This window comes from Cebus imitator, unplaced genomic scaffold, assembly GCF_001604975.1.
Source record: "Cebus imitator isolate Cc_AM_T3 unplaced genomic scaffold, Cebus_imitator-1.0 Scaffold58, whole genome shotgun sequence".
In the NCBI taxonomy this organism is placed as follows: domain Eukaryota; kingdom Metazoa; phylum Chordata; class Mammalia; order Primates; family Cebidae; genus Cebus; species Cebus imitator.
The window spans coordinates 5,082,493-5,104,098 of record NW_016107373.1 but is presented as its reverse complement, the minus strand read 5'-3'; the positions used below and the strand labels follow the sequence as shown (position 1 = coordinate 5,104,098).

General features: G+C 38.6%; 1 protein-coding gene across 1 annotated transcript in view; it reads left to right on the top strand.

Moving 5' to 3' along the window:
- Positions 1-16,075, top strand: part of LOC108304926 (ras-related GTP-binding protein A-like) — a 29,337-nt gene extending 13,262 nt beyond the window's left edge. The window contains 2 exon segments of the mRNA XM_037738892.1: positions 14,261-14,351; positions 14,878-16,075. Of these exon segments, the coding sequence (XP_037594820.1) occupies positions 14,261-14,351; positions 14,878-15,700 (914 nt within the window). The 3' untranslated portion in view covers positions 15,701-16,075.
- The last annotated feature ends 5,531 nt before the right edge of the window (positions 16,076-21,606 follow it).

Genomic DNA, 21,606 nt, shown 5'->3' with positions numbered 1-21,606 from the left:
AGCTGTATCTCAGTTATACCCAGACAGTAAGCAAGATAACCTTTCTTTTTTATAAGCATCTCCAAGTAATATAGACACTAGCACAGGAAGCCTTGGAAGATCAAATTAGTTTTGTCAAAAAGTCTCAAGTTGTAAGGCTGAACGAAGTTGAATATGCAGAATAAACTAAGGTACAGATTGCCCCAGAGGCAAAATAAATGACTATATTTTTCTCCACTCACTAATTCATTTAATAAACACAATTACCAAGACAGCAGTTTGAAGCTATGAGTACTAAAAGGACCTGCTTTGAGAGGACATACGGGAGACATCTTAACTCCTTAAATGAGATTCAAACGCATCTTTTCTAGAATTACACATATAGGCCATACCTTTAAATAAAAGAATATGAATAGTTAATTTTTTTAAATCCCTCAATATCAGTCACATGGGAAACAAGCTTATTTTTAGCTGTCATTGCCTTCCAGGACATGATATGGAATGCAATATAAGCACTGCAGTCTTCTTAGCTTCTGTTCATCAACAAGCTCCCCTGGACTGATTTCTCATTACTTTAGCCAATATGGCTGGATACTTCCTCAGGTGCCATGTCCTGTTATTTCTGTGTCCAAGCATTTAGTTTATTGTATTCACCTGGAGCTCTACTACAAAATAGGGGCAAGGTCAGCTTAATTTTCAAATCAAATCTGCTTCCAGTTTGTTTAGTGGGGAGATCACCAAAGACCTTCATGTTTTTAAATCCAATGGACAGCTTCTGGTCCTTGAAACACATTTTTCACTTAACTTCCAGTATTTCACACTCCCTTGGCTTTCCTCCTATCTCTCTGGCTCTCAAAACATTTTGCTAATTTCCTGTTATCAACCTGCCCTCTAAATTTTGAAGTACTCCAGGTCTCATCCATGGAGTTTTGAATCTTTTCCATCTACATTTACTTCTTTAGTGATCTCATTTAATCTCACAGTTTTAAATGCCGTTTGTATGTTGATGACTCACAAATGGATTTCTCCAGTCCTGGTCTACTAGTTCATGAATTCTGTACTTAGGTATCCTACCACCTACTCAACATCTTCATTTAGATGGCTAATAGGCTTCTGAAATTTGACATAGATGCATTCATATCTATATATCCATTTCTCTACCTGTCCATTTATTAATACAAACGTGTGATCTTTCTCCCTTCATCTGCTCCTTTTCATATGTCCATCACAGTAAATGCCAACTCTACCCTTCCTGTGACTTAGAGCAAAAGCCAAAGTCACCTTCATTTCATTCATTTCCCTCACGCTCCAAATCCAACCCAACAACAAATTTTGATCAATTGCCCTTGAGAGCCTACCTAGAAATCTATCACATTTTGTCACTCCACCACTACCACCCTTGTTCAAGCCACCAACCTGCTTACCCAGATCAGCCTAACAGAGCTCCCCATCTTTGACTTTACTCCCCATATTCTATTCCCAGTATGGCAACTGAAGTAATCCCTTTTAAAAGGAAGTCCACTTACATAACTCATCTGCTCCAAACCTGCTAATGGTTTCTATCTCACTCAGACTAAAAGCTAAAGCCTTTAGAGTGGCTTAGATATCTTTAAATGGTATGTCCCCTCTCTTTCCCCCAATGCACAACCAGAATGAACTCTGACCTCATCTTCTGTGATTCTCTCATTGGCTCACTCCACACTAACACAGTGGCTTCTTTTTGCTCTTCATTGAAAAAGACAATCAGGACCCATTTCAAATCTTTGTACTTGCTGTCTCTTCTGCCCAAAATGTTCTTTTCCTGTATCTTCACCTCCTTCAGTTATTGGATTAAAATATTACCTCCTCTGTGAGAACTTCTCTGATCATTCCATTTGAATTGCAACCTTGCCCTCCCACAATTACCTATAACTTTTCTATGTTTTTTTGTTTATTTTTCTTCATAATACTTATCACTACTTGGCATACCATATATTTCATTCTTTATGGTATGTTGTCTGTCTCTTCCCATGCACGCAAACTCCATGTGGTCAGGAGTTTTTATCTCTTTAATTGAAAGTTATGCCATGGTTTCTAAAATAGTATGTAACAGACCCAGAATAGGCACACATGAATACATTTTGAATGAACAAATAAATGAATTCCACACTTATTCCTTCATATTGAACAGCATAATATATTTACTTAATGACTAAGGAGCAAATAACCACAGTACTTCATGTCTTCTAAATCAACCAGCCCAATGTCTTTCCCTGTACAGATAAGAAGGCTAAGATATAAAGCAGACTCACAATTCCTGTTTCCCACTCTGGGTGTTTTCTATGAATGGGTCTCCATGGACTCTCCAAAAGGCTGTTTCATAATCTGCAGCTCTATCAGAGTGATGAGAACCTCCCACTTCCTTCAAGACAGTTTTTCTGCCAGTTTATGCCAACAATAATGATGACGATAATGATGATGATGATGATGATGTAATGGCATGGCTGACATTTATTGGGTGTTTACCATTCATCAGCCATTAAGAATTTCTAATACATTATCTCATTTCAACAACAAATTTATGAGGTAGATACTATTATTAATCCCTTTTAGTGGATGAACAGAAAACTTAGCGAGACTATGCAGCCTGAAAGAGTTCACACAGCTAATCAGTAGAGGAGTGTAATTATCACAGATAATGAATTTAATTATCCGTAGAACTTTAGATCCTGTCCTTTGCCCTACGTTGCCTGCCTGAAGCCTCTGCCTCTATTGTACTTGGCTCCATCTGGAGATGAAGTCTCCATTGGGGGGCCTGATGATGGCTACCATGAAGAAAAAGCATCAATAAAGGGCACAGATGAATGATATTTGGGTGGTAAGGGCAAGGTTCCTCTCCATAAATGACTAGAGCAAAAAAAACTGCAATTCTGTATTTAAAGTCATGTATCTTGAGCTATGCATTTGCATAGCAAAATAACATGTTATAAAATTGTGATAGCAGCCTATCATAGTTGATAAACTTACAAAAACTATGTAACTATCAAACTATGTAATTTATTATCAAACGATGATAGCCTAAAGTACATAAACCATCATAGTTTGATATCTTATCATAGTTTGATAGTTCCCAATGTTGGCCAAGATATCAGAAGAAAAGTTGGGATTCATTGAAACTATTGATGCAAATGTATGTTCTCTTCTGGTTCATAAATAAAAGATTACTACATGTAATCTTTTAAAAGCTCTTGTCACCTGGAATTGACTAAATTAATTATCTTAAAAGGCAGTTTTGAAAAAAAATACATAGTACATTAAATTTCTTTATCATTCAAAGGTTTATCATTTTATTCACATGGGCAAAATATGTGCTCACATCCCATGAAACAAAATCTGGTACCCTTGGTTCCAGTCCTCCTTCCAACAGTTATTAGATGTAGGCATTGGGAATGATACTTAGCCACGAAATACCTCAGTTAACCCATTTTTACATAGGATTGATGTCACCTGTCTCTCATATGTTATGAAGACTCAGCGATGTTACATATAAAAGAGCTTCATACAGTAACTGACATATAATAAGCCCTCAATAAAGATCAATTTACAAGTAGGGTCTCTAAATAACTACATTATTTGGAAAAGTCTAATGGCATGTTATCATTTGTTAAAAGAGTTTTGAGATAATTTTTAAAGTATTTTATTAACCTTGCCATTTCAGAGGCAACAAACGTTGCTATTATGGGTTATCTTAGATTATATGGGTTTTGCAGGTTCAAAGCTTGGCAGTAAGATAGTGAAGTCCTGGACAGTGAAGTCCTTTCCATGTCACTATCAGAACCTGAAAGCAATTCTACATGTGTATGGCTACCAATGTCAGCTTTTGGTCTTGAAGCAAATGACTGAGTCAAAGAGTCTTATGAAGAACAGTGTTCTCAGAGAGAAAGATACTCCTGATTACATGATGCAATGGCTTTGTAAAATGTCAATTTGGCTAGGCTGAGCCACACACATTTCCACAAATCTCTTTCCTCTATGTTTCTGGTTGAATGGGGGAAGTACAAAGGACATTCTTTTTTTTTAAAAAACTATTATTTTAAGTTCAGGGTACATAGGTAGGTTTGTTATATAGGTAAACTTGTGTCATAGGGGTTTATGGTACAGATTATTTCAACAAGACCCAGGTATTAAGCCTATTACCCATTAGTTCTTTTGTTCTGATCCTGTCCCTTCTCCCAACCTCCACCCTACAAAAGACCCTGGTGTGTGTCATTCTCTTCTATGTGTCCAGGTATTCTCAGCATTTAACTCCCACTTACAAGAGAGAACATGCAGTATTTGATTTTCTGTTCCTGTGTTAGTTTGCTAAGGATAGTGGCCTCCAGCTCCATCCATGTCCCTGCAAAGGACATAATCTCATTCTTTTTTTATGGCTGCCTAGTATTTGATGGTGGATATGTGCCACATTTTCTTTATCTAGTCTATCACTGATGGGCATTTAGGTTAATTTCATTTATTTGCTATTGTGAATAGTGCTGCAATGAACATATGCATGTGTCTTTATAATAGAATCATTTACATTCCTTTGTGTATGTACCCAGTAATGGGATTTCTGGGTCAAATGATATTTTTATCTTTAGGTCTTTGAGGGACATTCTTGGGGGAGATTTGAAGGGTAGACTGGAAGCAGCAGACATCTGTTTATATTTTGCTCTGTATACAGAACACTGGATGGGTTTTTCAGCACATACACATCACTAAGTATTATGTTTCTGTTGCATTTTCCTTTTCCCCTTATAAAACGCAGCATTATTTTTTTGTTGTTTTTGAAATGGAATCCCCCTCTGTCATCCAGGCTGGAGTGCAGTGGCACACGGCAACCTCCACCTCCTGGGTTCAAGTGATTCTCCTGCCTCAGCCTCCTAAGCACCTGGAATTACAGGTGTGCACCACCATGCCCAGGTAATTTTTGTATTTTTAGTGGAGACGAGGTTTCACCATGTTGGCTAGGCTGGTCTCAAACTGCTGACCTCAAGTTTGAGGTCACCCACCTCAGCCTCCCAAAGTGCTGGGATTACAAGTGTGAGTCACTGAGCTCAGCAGCATTCTTAATATTGTTATTGACTTTTGGTTTTCTCTTCTCAAGGAATCTCTCAGCCTTTTTTGTTGCAGGGGGCTTTACAAGTCACACATCTAGTAACAAGGCCAATCTTCAAAATATCAGGCTTCAAAACTCATTTAGCCTGATCACCACAACGTGATTAAAAGCATCCATCAATAATGCGACCCAAGAGGCGAGAATGCACCAGGCTTCTAGGCTGAGATAACTCCTTGTCCCAGAACAGGGAAATAGCAATCATTTTGTAGTTCATGTACACTGTGGTGGATCTGCTGACTTACCTCATTGGCACAAAGTAGTAGCTAGGCCCACAAATGCTCTAAATTCTCCTGGGTCTTCCTTCAGCTCCTCTCTTTCCTGGGCAGGTGTATGTGTTTAGCATCATAATGAAATCCCCAGCTTCTCCAGGACATCCACACCTACAAGATGAGGCACAAGGAAAATACAGGTTTCAATTTGTTTTTGTGGGCTCTAACTCATGCTTGAAGATTCCAGCTTGTTCTTGCCCTTCCTTCTTTCTGTCTTCCCTTCCCAACTGTCTAGATTGTGGATTTCAAAATCCAGATTCAGACACAATAATAGTAGCCTTTCAGACACTGCTTATATAGTTTTCACGATTGCATAAGGTCAGATACCTGCAACACACACATAAACACACTTACACACTCTTTTTTCTTCTTCTCTGAATGAAGCTTGACTGATAGGGATTATTATCAACACTGAAGCCTAGCCAACAAGAAACCCACTTAAGAGCCTACTCTGTCTTTTTTCCAGAAAGCTAATTGGAAAGTCTGAGGTCATTCAACATCATAAAAAAACTGATTTATCTGTCAATAAGTAATAGCTTTAAATATATTCATACATGTCAAAAGTCATAATGAGACTGAGGTGTCATTAAGATTATATTATGATAATATTTCATCATAGAAATGAAGAATGTTCAAATCTGCCTTTTCAAAGCAAGACAAAGTAATATTTGATGAGTTATAGACCTTCACAGCTCTTCTGGGATGAAGCATAGATAGGTGTATGTGTGGTACACGGTGAGGAGTGCTTTAAAAGATTATTAAATCTCATTTTTTATCATGAAGATTCAAAAGACTGTATTCAAAATTTAAAAATTAATGAGTGGCAAAATAAGCACATTAATTAGAAATAGAAAAGCACATATAAAAAAAATCCACGATAATAGAAAGTGGCACATGTGGACATAAACATGGAAGCAATACACACTGCCAACTTCTGGAAGGGAAAGGGGCATGGACTGACAAACTACCTCTTGGATATTATCCTCCTATCTGGGTAATGGGATCCGTACCCCAAACCTCAGCATTGTGCAATATTCCCATGTAACAAAGCTATATATGGACCCTCTGTTTCTAAAAGTTAAAAACAAAAAAAGCAATATGTTGCCTTCAGCAAGAGAAAGCTTGTGACAATAAGGGAGGGTGATGTGGTAGAGTATTTTATTGTTGTTTTTTTGATAAAATATGACTTGCACAACTATCTGACTCTTCAAGATATGTTCATGTGTAACTCTGATTTTAAAATGGAAAATAAATTTAAAACATGTATATACAAAGATGCTCATCATAGTTGTTTATAAAAATCAAAACATTGGCGGAGCCCAGTGGCTCACACCTGTAATCCCAGCACTTTGGGAAGCCAAGGCAGGGAGACCACCTGAGGCCAGGGTTCGAGACCAGCCTGGGTAACATGGTGAAGCCTCATTTTTATTAAAAACACACACACACACAAAATGGCCAGGTGTGGTGATGTGCACCTGTAATCCCAGCTCCTCGGGAGGCTGAAGGAGGAGAATTGCTTGAACCTGGGAGGCAGAGGTTGCAGTGAGCCAAGATCGCACCATTTCACTCCAGCTTGGGCAACAAGAGTGAAATGTCATCTCAAAAAAAAAAAAAAATCAAAACATTAACACCATCTAAATATCCATGTTCACAGAATGAGTAGCTAAATTACTATATGCTGCATAATGAGACGTATTGCTAATTAAATAGTATTTAGAAAGGATTTTAGTAGACATATGCTTATGATAAGTCAACAGCAGGCTTCAAAATTGTATAATCAGCATCATATCAAATTTAGGGTAGAGGGAAATGTATAAATCATGGAATATCTAGAAGTAGAAATGGAGAAGTATAAGTGAGTATTTTTCCTGCTGCTTTTCATTTGCATATATGTGTTTTCCAAAATTGTTAAAATAAATATATATGTGGGAAGAGGGGAAGAAGGGCAGAAGAAGTTAGAAGAGAAAGGGGAAAGGGAAGAGAAGGAGTAGGATGGGAGCACAGGTTGGGAGAAGGATATCATGGAAGGCACCATAGCCCCAGGCCAGGAACAGGTCCCTGTTGGTCCCAGATGGAAATGCTTCTTTCTATACTTATGTGGCAAGTACACAGAAGGCAGGTTGACAGAAATTTGTGCCTTTGGACTCTCCTCATACTGTATAATTACACATATCCTTCTGCATTCCCTTTTCTACCTTCTAAAGTACAATTTATAAACACTAAAATGCACTTGTATAAATTAACACTTTGATGAGCTTGAATAAATGTTTTGACCTCTGCAAACATTATGCCAATCCACATGCAGAGCATTTTCATCAACCCCAGAGTTCCCTTGTCCCCCTTTTCGGTCAATCCAGTGCTTCCCTAGGAAATCTCTGCAGGTGCATCTGTCATCTTAGTTTCTTTCTGTCTGTTACAGAATTTCATATAAATGGAAATGCATAAAAGTGAAGCAAAGAGAACTAACATTTACTGAGTGTTTATGTTTTCCCAGACACTTCAGCAAGCACTTAAAGGACATTATCTCAATTAGCGTTATTATCAACATTATGAAGTAGCTATTTGAATTCCATTATAGGAGTAAGAAAATAAATAACTTTGCCATGGCCACTTGGCCAGTTGATGATAGAAGCAAGATTTGAATCCATGTTTGGCCTAGATCCAAAACCACAGTACTTTTTCATATTTCAGGTAGCCATTTGCAGAAGATGCCAGAATGACATTCCATTGGGAGCCAAGCAAATAGATGGAAAAGATTCTCCACTATCATTAACCTAAAAAATCACTGGTTCTCTTTCAGTCAATTAAGTTGTTATAGTTTTCATCATTTTTTTTGTAAGTCAACTGACTCATTTCTGGTCCTTGAGCTAAATTTCAAATAATAAAACACACAAAACTCACTCTATTATAAACTGATCCTATGACTATTCCCAGAGACAGGTGTTAGTAAACTCAATTACAAGAGAAAATATAGCTTTGATGTATTTCCAATGAAATTTAAAAAAAAATACATTTATCCTACAGCAAATGTATTGGATGACAACCTGCAAATTTTCTTTTAATTACTTCCTTCCCCATTTGTGTGCACATATACCTTTGAAACTAATTATTGCAGGATTCCCTTGACAGAATTTTTCTTTCCCATGGAGTGAATAATCTCTGTCAGCTATAAATAATAATAAAAAGACAACACGTGCCAGTTTTACATTGTATAATAGAGTTAAGGTGATTTGTATTAATGTAAAAGAAATAAAGAAGACAAGCCCAAACAATCATGGGAGTTCAGTGTGTTCGAGTAAAGTTCTCTTCTGTCAATCTAACAAAATGAGTTATCATTCTTTCCTCTTCCTTGCTACCTTTTAGGGCATTGTTGTGCACTGTGTTATTTGCAGCCAGACCTGTATTTACTAAAATGCATTTGTCTTTTCAAGTAAGCTAAAACATGCAGCAAGAAAAACAATCAGCATATTTATAAAATTGCATCTATTTTGTCATACTCCAAAGGGCAAATTGTAAGGAGAGTGTAGTGATTTTTCCCAACCCAGCATGTCTTTGGGTTCCTGTCATCCTCCAAGTCCAGAAGTAAACACAAAACCAATCTGCTAGATCATAGTTGCTGGTTAAGGAGGGGTAGTTGCCTCTCTCCCTAGGATATTTGCAGGAAGTGTGGGGAAAACAAGCATTCACCTTTTAAAATGAAGGCGCTAGAGAAATGTAAGCTTAGGGCTTCAATGAACCCTTTTTTGCTACCACATGGCAAGAGTTTATGGATGTTCAAAGTCAATGAAGAAAAAGCAGAGCTGAGAGATAGTGAGAGGAGTGCTGATATAATTTAAACTTTAAATTTATCCACGCCTACTTCAAATTAAGTTTCTGTGTCTTGCAGAAAAAATATCCCTGGCTAATGTTCAAGGTACATTTGTGGGACTAAACACCAAAAAGCTTGCCAGCATAAATTGAATTCATAAATTAGGTTCAACCCCAGTTGAACCTAATACCAAAGGACAGACAGAAGAGAAGAGCAAATTCTACTTTAATAGGAGACATCAGGTGGAAGATACACAGGTATATCCAGGTACACATCTGTTCTGCTTATATGACTGTTAATCACACACTGCCTGGGGATATTGTTTATATGGTATCTTGTGTTGTCACACAGCTTTGTATGTGAACTTGCCTTGAATCCTCTACTACATTTTAAGCTCTGAAGGAAAGTACTGACAATGTTTAATGCTCTTTAAAATTCTTGACAATGTCAGTCACGGTACTTCATATGTAGTAGATTCTCAATAAATGCTTAGTGAATAGAGGGAAAAATCAAATGAAAAGTCAAATAATATACAATGACAGAGGTCATTTGTGGACATCGATCCACACTTTGTTTAGGAAAAAAGCCATCAGCATATGAAATTATATTTAATAACTCACTTTGATAGTGATGAGATTACCTTGTTAGAAACCCTCTAATTCTGTATGATGAGAACCTTGAGATTTTTTTTTTTTTTTATGGAGCCGGAGATCCTCCCTAATACCACACAATAATTTTTCCTTTTCTGATAATATATACTACATTCTCTGAGTCTCTTCCAAAATACAGGCTATATATCTGCCACATGTAGAAAAACATGCGTTATTTACCAATTTCCTCTTTTAAAGTTTTCTCTATATATAGAAGTCATGTATACCTGACTTGTGAGTTTCTACAAAAGCCTCAGACTAGGAAAATTTTTGCCCCAGGGTAGTAAGGTGCAAAGCATTGTGATGAAAATGTGTTGTGGCCCCTAATTCCTGTTCTGGGAGAAGAAATTTTAAAGATGATCAAAAGACTTCCCCACTCGATAAAATCCCATAGTGCTGTCCACAGACACAGTACAAAGAATAGCCAATCTTCTTTCATCATTCTCATCATCAAGGAGCCATGCTAGTTTCAGAGTTCAGTCCCTGACAATTAGAGAACGCGCTCTCCTGTAGGAGGACATCACAATGTAGGTTATTGTAATGATGTTGACTTGAACAGCTTTTGATGCAACAGTAATTTGGTACTACATTTTAGAGAAAAAAATATATATTCCTGGAAAATGTCTACCTCATTGCGATTTTGAAAATTAAATGAAATAACCTGAATTTAGTTCATAAAAGGGAGCCAGCTCCTAAAACATCCTGGTGAAGGAGATATGGATAAGATGGGTCAGAGTGTATTTTCGATAACTTTAAATAATATAAACTCATAAAATTTTAAAGCTAGAAAACTTTTAGAGATAATTTAGTTCAATGGTTTCCAAGCCTGGCTGATTGAATAAATTACCCTGGGCTTACTGAATCAGAATGTTCAGGGGTAGGGTCCAGGAATACATATCAATTTTTAAGTCCTTAAATGCATTAGAGATCATCCAGATAGATAAAGAAATTAAGAAATCAAATGTTTTGATTAAGAAATCAAAAAGTTGCATATTCTGTCAACAGCAAAAGCAGTTCTAGAACCTAAGTGGCAAAGTCTCAGAATTGAAAAATATTTCAGCAAGTCATCCTACCGTAACTCTCCAAGAGTGGTTCTTAGAGTATAAAAGATTTTGCAAGAGAACTCAGATTTTAGCCTCTACCCAAAGACGTTCTCAAATGCTAAGTCTGAGGTAGAGCCCAGAAATATACATTTTCAATGAAATTCTAGTTGATTCTGAAGGAGACGGAATACAGGGCACAGTTTAGGGAATTCTGCCTATCAGTTGTTTGATTCCCTTTTACAATGCTCCTCGCTTTTGCTTAAACTTTATGTGACATTTAAAATCTTTCCTTTTTTGTAGGTCTGTTAGGAACAGTCTTATATTTTCTTCCCTGATACCTGACTATGAAAGTCTCCCCATAGGATTTAATTCCGCCTTCCTGGGCTATACTAAAAGCTTGCTACCAATGCAGCATGTTACCTTGTTGAGCATTTATAACCCTTCCAAGACTGTTTTCTCCAGAGGGGGCTGGGAGAAAATGAAGATTAAAAATCCCTCTAGTGCAGCTCTCTCTCCTCTCACTTTGTGACTTCTGTCACTTATGGCCCAAACCCCAAACCCCTCTACCACTAAAAAAAAAAAAAAAAAAAGACACCAGACTTGGCTGAACAAATGTACAAATGCTTCCTCAACAGCAGCTTATCTTTCTGCTGGACAGCCTTCCTGCTAGGCTATCTTCTACTAGGAGACAGTGTGGCGATGTGGATTCATGGCACAGGTTCTGCAATTAGTCAGGCATGGATTTGTTGCATCCCTGTTCTTATCTACATGGATGTTATTTATTTAACTTGTCTGCTCCCAAGTTTTATCAGCTAAAATATCAGTACATATGAGGTACTGTGCTCGGCATTTAAAATCACTGACTGAAGCAGCATCTTACCTTCTTATGGCTTACAGCCATAAGCCTTATGCAAGCAGCTGGGTCTGGTTCTTAAACCAGAAGAGCCCTGCTGCACGGAAACAGAGCCCAACCTGTTTTTCAACAATTACTTTTTTTCAGCCACAGTCATTCCCTTGGACTAAGTCAAACACAGAGCAGCTTCCTTACCCCCTACCACAGGCCCTGTCCACCAGGGCCTTCCCAGCATGAAGGGTGACAACACAGCTCAAGTTGGCACCCCTGGAAAAGTGAGTCTAAGATGATCAGGTCTCTAGATGTCTTGTTGCTCATGCCTCTTTTCTCTACTCCATCTTAACTGATGCATCTGTGTTGCTCCCTGTCTCTGCTAAATAGTTTCTCTTTGTTCGCTGCCTTTCCAAACTAGCTCCCTCCTCTCTGTTTGTTGTTTGTCTAGAACAAAGTGTTTTCTTCCATAAAAAGGATAGAAGCAGACACACATCTCAGGGACTACAGAGACGGGGGACTTATTTAAAGTTGAAAATCATTCAAGGGCACGTGCAAAAATGCCCTGAAGTGTGGAGGGAAAACCAGAAGTGAGATTAATTTTTCTAAAGAGTTTGAAGGTATTTGAGGGCACAGGTTCAGAATAAAGAAGGGAACAAAGGAATTTAGACAAGCAAGAAGCTCTGAAGACTCAGAATGAAAAAGACCCCAAAGATACCAGACGTGGCTGAACGAACGTGCAAATGCTTCCTCAACAGCAGCTTATCCTTCTGCTGGGCAGCCTCTCTGCTAGCCTCTCTTCTACTAGGAGACAGTGGAGTGATGTGGGTTCATAGTACAGGCCCTGCAATTACTCAGGCATGGACTTGTTCTACCCCTATTCTTACCTAGAAGGATGCTATTTACTTGTCTGCTCCTATTGGCGAATGAGAATAATGCCCACTTCTATTAGCATGGACAAGGTTCATGCTAGGTTGTATGGTTACAATCCCAAAAGCTCTGGGGCTGCACCCTACAAGTGTGTTTCTTGCTCAAGCTGCGTGTCCCAGTTGACGGCGGGTGCAACCATTCACAATCACTTTCCATTCTTTCATCCAGAAGGACCAGGGCTTCTGTAGAGGAGGGGAGAGCCTGGAGGACCATGCGATGCTTGAAGTGAAGTTTGTCCCTTCTGTAAATGTGTCATTGGCCAAAATTGGCTTGTGAGCCTGTAACCTTTTTCCACCACGGGGCTCGCAAGTATAGGTTTCTTTGTGCCTGGAAAAACCAGATAATGAGACATGGACAAACAGTAACATTTACCACTTGGATGCATAAGGTTGTTTTGAGGATTAGTGATAAAATACCTGTAATGCGGTCAGTGCAGTGCCTGGCCTGGCATGAAAAATGTGTTCAAAAACAGCGGTTGTTATTACCCAATACCTCTGTCACCAACATTGGCCCTTGTCCATTGAGTTACTCAGATCTCATTATTCACTAACATACATGGAACACCTCATCCAGAGTTGGAACACATCCCCAAGAGTATTGCATTCTATGATCTGTCATTCTGTAGAAGAAAAAACACTAGAGGACAAGAAACAAGAGTCACAGACGCCAACCTTTACAGCTTAGAGCCTTGTGACACTTGGCAAGTCACTGAAGGCACCTGGGCCAGTGTAAAAGGGCTCACTGCTTAAGGGAGAGAAATGCAGTGAGGCAGAAAAGTAGTCATGTGAATCCAGTTTCAACCCTGCAATTTGTTGAAAGTATTAGGTTGGTGCAAAAGTAATTGCGGTTTTCAATAGCACCTTGGAAAAGTCATCTCATCTCCTGTAATTTGGTTTTCTCATACAAGTGGTTTAGGTCAGATTACCTAAAGCTCCATAAGCTAAAAATGTTAATTATTACAAATAATGCCTGTTCAAAAATGACCCTCTATTCATTGAGAATTGGAGTTGTCAATTACCTATCCAACCCTATTGCCCCAGGCCCTAGCCTCTATGTAGTTAAGCCATCCTAGAACCTTGGATAATTTAATTCATGTCATACTGGATGAGAAGCAGTAAGACAGGAACCAAAGCGACTTCTAGGTGCTTCAGCAAGGAGAATGTATTAGGGTTACACAAGGCACATTATGAGTTCCCTCTATGCTCCTCAACACAGGCAATTTTAGCTCACCCCCAATCAAAAAAGTATTTCTCCTCTTTAATAAAATTAATATAATCTCTCAGGCTATCAGAGGGCAGCAGAAAAATGAAGAGAGGGAGAGAGCCTTTAAATCAGAGTTCAGAGATGAGCAAATTAAACACCAATAAAGGGAAGTAAACTATCTCTTCATGTGCAGACAGAATAGAGTCCCCAAAGATGTCCACATTTCATGTGTGAATCCCCAGAACATGTGAAACTGTTGTTAAAGGGAGGAGAATTAAGGCTGTTGACAAAATTGAGGTTGATGCTTATTCTAACATAAAGATACTGTCTTGGATTATCCAGTTGGGCCCAATTTAATCAAACAGGTTTTTGGTTTTTTTTTGTTGTCGTTGTTTCAAAGTTATAATGCATGGTTTAAAAGAGAGGAAAGGAAAAAAAGAGACAACGCTGGTTACAGGTCTGAGGGAGTCTAATGAGAGAAAAATACGAGAGTAAAGGGGGACAAATTGAGGGAAAAACCAGTGGCTCAAAATCCCGGTATCCCACCCACAGCCCAGCCCTTGGAGCAGGAGTGAAAAATTAGATCAGTTTTGTACAAGAGTTTAAAAAAAAAAAAATCAAGTCACAACAAAGCTGACATGTCTTCTCTTTGAGCCTCCTGGATCACCGTATGTCTGTCACTCTGGCCAGTCCTGCCTCTCCACCACAAACACTGTTTCAGCTCTCCTAGGCCTCCTTGTGTCCCAGTCTGGGGTTTCCATGGAGTGTGGACACGAAGTTAGAGTGAGGCTGCTTCAGAGCTCCGGGCCCATGTGTCCATCCAGACTCCAAGTGGAGTGTAGGGCTCCCAAGGGCAGCGAGGGGTGGGACGGGCAGACCCTGCCCAGGCAGTCCTCACACTGGACAGGGCATCAGATGGCATCCCAAGGGCTCGCCCTCCCTTTTGCCCCCACCCCAACTCAGGTGGAGGGGGAGCAGCTGTCACCAGAGCCTGTGTTGGTGAAGGTTTCGGCTCAGGACGGAGCTGACATCAGCAGTGAACCTGAAGGCATCCAGCATCGGGAGCAGGTTAAGAAGAGCTGACTGTGGCGGTCAGGACACCTTCATGGAAAATTACTTCACCAGCCAGCGAGACCACATCTTCCATAACGCAGAGGTTTTGATTTACGTGTTTGACGTGGAGAGCCGTGAACTGGAAAAGGATATGCATTATTGCCAGTCATGTCTGGAGGCCATCCTCCAGAACTCTCCTGATGCCAACATCTTCTGCCTGGTGCACGAAATGGATCTGGTTCAGGAGGATCAGTGTGACCTGGTTTTTAAGGAGCGAGAGGAAGACCTGAGGAGTCTGTCTCACCTGCTGGAGTGTGCTTGTCTTTGAACATCCATCTGGGATGAGACGCTCTACAAAGCCTGGTCCAGCATCATCTACCAGCTAATTCCCAACGTTCAGCAGCTGGAGATGAACCTCAGGAATTTTGCCCAAATCATCGAGGCCGATGAAGTTCTGCTGTTCGAAAGAGCTACGTTCTTGGTGATTTCCCACTACCAGTGCAAAGAGCAGCGTGACATCCACCGCTTTGAGAAGATCAGCAACATCATCAAGCAGTTCAAGCTGAGCTGCAGTAAACTGGCCACTTCCTTTCAGAGCATGGAAGTTAGGAATTCCAACTTTGCAGCTTTTATGGACATCTTCACCTCAAACACGTATGTCACAGTGGTCATGTCAGATCCGTCCATCCCTTCTGCGGCCACCCTGATCAACATTCGCAATGCCAGGAAACACTTTGAGAAGTTGGAGAGAGTGAACGGCCCCAAGCACAGTCTCCTTATGAGTTGAATAGTCCCAAATGCTCTTTCTGAAAATGCTGAATTGCCTTTTTTGTTTGCATCCTTTAATTTTAATATTCATAATGTCGTGTGCTTAAAAGTGGGCTTTGAAGTGTGTGTTCCCTTCTCCTTTCATCTTTTTCCCCTGCTCTCCAGTCTTTAAACATTGGACACTACTTACCTACCCAGTAGAGCTTGAAGCTGGCTTTTCTGAGAAGATGGTATGGTGTAACACTAAAGTCGGTGGTTCATGTGTGTTCTGATTACCTGGTTATAATAGATATGCACATCAAAGCCTTTACCAGTATCTTCCTGTATTCCGTATCAGATTGCAAAGATGGAATGTCACTATTTTATCAGCAAGGTATTAAAAGGCATTTATAAACTCTTAAAAAATAAATGGAAGAGGGAAAGGCAGCAAAATCAGTGTCAGGGTGACAGCATAAGAAAGACTTAGCCAGCCGGTGCTGACTTTAGATGAATAGGGTCACTATCTAAGGAATATGGGTAGCCTCTAGAAGCTGAACCAGAAAAGTGTCCTCTCCTCTAACACCTCCAGAAGGAACACAGCACTGTTGACACCTTGATTTTAGCCCAGCAAAACCTGGGCTAAAGTCAGACTCCTAAACTCCAAAACTGTAAGATAACAAACTTGTGTTGTTTTAAGCCACTAAGTTTGCAGCAATTTATTGTAGAAGCTATAGAAAAACTAATGGGCCCCATCATGAATAATAAGTAGCAGGCATTTAGCACATGAGGAAACAAATTTTCATAGCTATCAGTGAATAAGGATTGTACTGATAGGTAACTCAGAGCAAATAGAAGTACAATAACTAAAAGTTTTCTGTAAACTGTAAAAAGTACTCTAAAAAATGTACCAGTAATTCCGATGCAGACTATGTAAAGACAAGAATGATACGGGCACTTTCTCTAGGGAAGCAACTAATAGTTTAAGTTCAGAACCACATTGAATATCATTTAAAGTTTTGCACATATTCCAAGACAGTAAAATCTCATGCTTAAGCACATAGGAGCTGAGACCAGAATATTTAGTCTGTCAGCCATTTGTCTGTCGACCTTGGGCATAACCACTAGAAGCTTGGGCTTACTTATAAATAACAAATGACTAGGTACAGTGTAAAGTGTTTTTACATTAAATTAACCCACTTAATTCTCATCACTTCATGAGGTTGATACTATATTGTCTTTTATTTATAAGTAAGCCCAAGCTTCGAGTGGTTGTGCCCAAGTTCAATAGAACAAACGGTGATGAGAATTAAGTGGGTTAATTTAATACAAGAACACTTAACACTATACCTAGTATATAATAAGCATTCAATACATGTCATCTATTTATATTATACATACATACTTAATGGAATTCTCATTTCAAATGTTGGCACTTTGAACACGTTATTTTGTTGTTCTTATAAAGACCCAATTAAACAATTGTTCCTGGGATGCTCTCATGTTGGAATTGGGTGGCTCTATAGAAGAATCATAGTCAGTATTCAGTTACCACACAGTAGGAAAAGCCAAGTAAGCATTGCTGCTGGCAGAATTTAGTCTTAATGAGGGATATTTCTGCCTGGGTGAGCCACATATTATAGCAGCATCTGGAACTAGTGTCTGTACCCAGCGGGTATCTACGGACACCAATGACTCCCACTCCTGCTATAAGAGAGAAAAGAATTGAAATCAACTGAAAGGAAGGCTTCAGAAACACCTGCCGTTCTTGGCATCACTAAGTCTAAAGAATCGCTAAATTACTTCCCTATGCAGAATCACAGATGCTAGTAACTTGCACCTGTGCTTGTGTGTGTCCGCTGGGGGGTGTGGAACAGCAGAGAGAAACAGAAACATCAAAGGAAAAAGAGAGGCTCTTTCTCAGAAGTATGGTCACTTATAGACCATCACTCATATGGACCACAGACAATCCACAGAGCCATATGGGGAACTACAGTCTTCACCAAACAATACATTTCTCAACTGCAGAAAATTTCTTCATTGTTGGGTCCCACATAGAATATTTGTTGTTTGTCCCACAACAAATATGTACTGAATTAAGCTGGAAGAATTAAATACTATAAAATACAAAGTTATGAGATTTGTGGCAGGATAATTTACTAAGATATGTGGTACTTTTACCATTGCAGAAGAATCAGAAAGAAATAGATATATAACACTCGTCCTCAGGGAGAAGAATCCTGAAATCCAGAGATCTCCACAAGATAAACAAGCTGCTTTGTTGTTAAAAGCCAAGGCTCACAAAGGCAAAGAGCTAACATCTCTGTATAGGGTGAAGAATACAACCCTGAGATCTCCAGCCACAAAGGAGTATCCTAAGCCAAATGAAGAGGGTTGGGGATTTGGAGGAGATTCATGAGAGCAGAATGGCCAAGAGACAGGACATCTGTCCAGGTGAACTGTAGATTTTGGAAACTCTCCACATGAAGAGCCGTGATGTTGAGAGCTGTGGCTTTGGGGCCACAGGTTAAAGCTCCTTGGTACAGCAGAATGGAGAAGACAGATCCACATCGCCTAATCAGTGGATGTTTCATTTGGAGCTATGATAAATTAAAGATGGCCCTTCATTTTGGGGTACCATTGAAATCTCTAGATTCCTTGTGGAATCCTAGGAAAATAAGATAGTGAAAGGAATGCAAAGAAAAGTTTGCAAAGACTCATTTAATTTCACCTGGAGAAACAAAAATATGTCATGCTTCTTGCCCATATAGTTGTAGGGCAAAATTCATTCATGTTACATATGCATGATAAGAGATAGAAGGACTACATTAAATATTAAAGCAGTTCTCTCTGTGCATTCTTATTATAATATCCATTTTTCCTTATACTCATATACACATATGTATTTTTTAAAGCTATCTTTAAAAATAAAAGTATAAAATTTTCACCTTCCTACCCATGACTTACCAGATGGCACAATAATTTTTCCTGGGAACAAGTCTTTTGAACAAAGTCACAAACTTTGTGACTGGTTTTGGCTTTTGAGAAACTGGAGAAACTATGATATTCAAAGACACACTCTGGCTCTTAGAGAGCATCCATCTTTGAAAACCTCTCGCTAGTGGTCTGTTCCAGCACACATAATGATTTTGTTGGATGTTAAAAGAATGTAACATTCTTCAAGAAACAAACAAACAAACAAAACCAACTCTCTTTTCTGGCAACATCAAGTCACTGAAGTGACTGAAATTAGAAACATCATTGTGAGGTTCTACGGGAGAGATTTTGCTGTTGTTTTTATTTAATATTTACCATTTCTAATATTCTTCATGTAAATCAAGATTTCTATCTGGTAATATTTTATTTCTGCCCAAAAAACTTTCTACAAGGAGAATATTCTCCTACATACTCAGTAAAGTCATCAAAATCATAAAATTAATTCTAATATGCTACTACCATCTAATCCTTCAACCCAATTGCTCCAGTTAATTCCTTTATAGCAAAAGGATACAGCTGCAGTATCAGGAATTACATTTGTTCCCATAGCTTTTTCACCTTTTTCTGTCTGAAACAGTTTCTCAGGCTCTTCTTGTCTTTGATACTTTTGAAGATAATAGGCCAGGTTTTTTGTGTGCTTTATGTTTGCACTTAACTTTCTTAAAAATTTATTTATTGTAAGTTCTGGGGTACATGTGCAGAAGACACATTTATTGGGGCACTGTTCACAATAGCAAAGACTTGGAACCAGTTTTTTTTTTAATTGTGGTAAAGAAAATACATAACCTTAAATTTGGCATATGGTAAAGTATTTTAAATAAGTTTATAAATTTCCTAAACTAAGTTCTACTTGATTTAAGGTAGGTATCATGTCTTATTTCTGTATCTCTTAAGCCTAACAAGGTCCCTGGAATATGATGGGTTTTTAGTAAATATTTCTTGAATGAATGAATGAATGATATCAACCCATTTCATAGGTGGGTGCTGGCTTAAGACAACTGTTCTTTTATTATCTAGATTTGTTCCTTTATTCATCTCTCAAAAAATGGTCTTTGACCACCTGCTTCTATGCTGACTTTGTCAATAAGACATGGTTCTTAACCTGCAGAGACAGCTATAGAGAAACCATGACAACGCAATGACTAAGAGCTATAAGATATGCAGTGGGGAGCTTATAACTAAATAAACTGCTGTCCAGCCTGGAAAAGGGAGTGATTCATCCTGCCTAAAAAAAAAAAAAAAATCAAGAATAATGTCTCAGAAGAAGTAGCAATTGATATGACTCTTGAGAGATGAGTACATTTTTGAAATCAATGGGGAGGACAGAGACTTTGAAGAGCACGTTCTGCATTATCTAGTACAATCCTGTGCCTTCCATTGTAACTCAGTATCATTGGCTGATGAACAACACTGAAATGACTAACCGGTAACTTGATTGAAACTGAATCCCAATTCTTGTTTATTCCACACTGTTTCAGTTAATTTGGTGCCCTCTGCAGATCTCTCTCTGCATATGGCTATATTTCATGAGGTCACATCCTTGCAAAGCATAAAAGCTGACTCACATCCTTTGTGTGAGTCCTAACATCTGTGGTTTTATTTAATTTCACTGTAATCTTCCAAACTGAGATTTCTTTGTAATAATCAGATAGTCTGTAAGAATGCTCGAATAGACTTGTTGCCTTAAGAGTAGGTGTGATTTTATTGATTTTTTAATAATGCTTGTAATTGTTCCAGTTTGTTGGAGCCTTTTTCTTTCCTTGCTTTTGTATTTTTTAATTGCTTTATCTCTCACACAAAAAAAATTATGTTTGTGGCTTGTTGATCTTTTCCTTCATTAAGAATGTATGTTGCAAGACAGGTTTGGCATAGAAAGGCAAAACTGTATTATCAAAAATTTCATTATGCCCTCTGATATATGCTTCTCTTTCATAAAAATACAGCAAAATGCCTTTGTCCTTCACTTCATGAATAATTGTACTCTTCCAAAGAGGAAAAAAACAATCTGTTATGTTCAACACTTTCATTCCAATGCTGTGTTATTAGTGTTTGGGAAGAACACATTTTAACTCGGTTATTTGATCCTCTTTGTCCTTTTTAGTGCTTCTGCATTATCATCTGTGTTTTAAGAAATGAAATGAGAAGCCACTCAAGGTCAATGCAAAAACCATGAGGAGGAGCATCCCTTCCCAGGCATGCATCAATTCAGCAAACATTTGAGCACAAACACACTGGCAAGGAGGTTGTCAATTACTGGAAATAAATACAGAACAAAATCCAGGGTTCCTAATGCTAACGCTGAGTGAAATTACAGAGGGGAATGAGGCTCATCAAACCCTTCAGTTGTGATGCTGCACAGCAATTAGGTTCCCACCAGGGGCTCTGGAATCACACAAGTGTGGGCTCTACTCTCAGTTTTGCTATAAGGCGAGTGACCTAGGGCAAATTACCTGTCCTATTTGAGTCTCAGTTCTCTAAGTTTTGAGTATTACCAATAGCTGCTTCAAGATCTTTTGGGTTTGATGAAATATTCTATGCAAAGTGCTAACTAGAGTTACAGGTACATAGTAAGTGCTCAGTAAATTTTAGGTCTGGATATGTAGTGATTCTACCTCAATTCTATTCACCTACTAATTCAAAAACATAAAAGTTACCCAGTAAATGCTTGTTGAATTAATTCAGTCAAAGCATTCCACCCACCATATCAATGCAGTATCCGACATTAAATCGGGATTTACTAAATTTTAATCTTGGAATTCAAAAATGCTTTGCAATAGGTGCATGGGGTCATGAATTCATAGCTTGCACTTTGCAGTCTAAATCTCTCACATGTACACCAACCTCAAATTATTTCTATTCATGTAAAGTTAAGACAGTGATTAGCAAGCAGTCTACAAATGAGCTGATATGCCACAATTCAAATTTCTGGTTCAAAAAAGTTTAACAGGGATG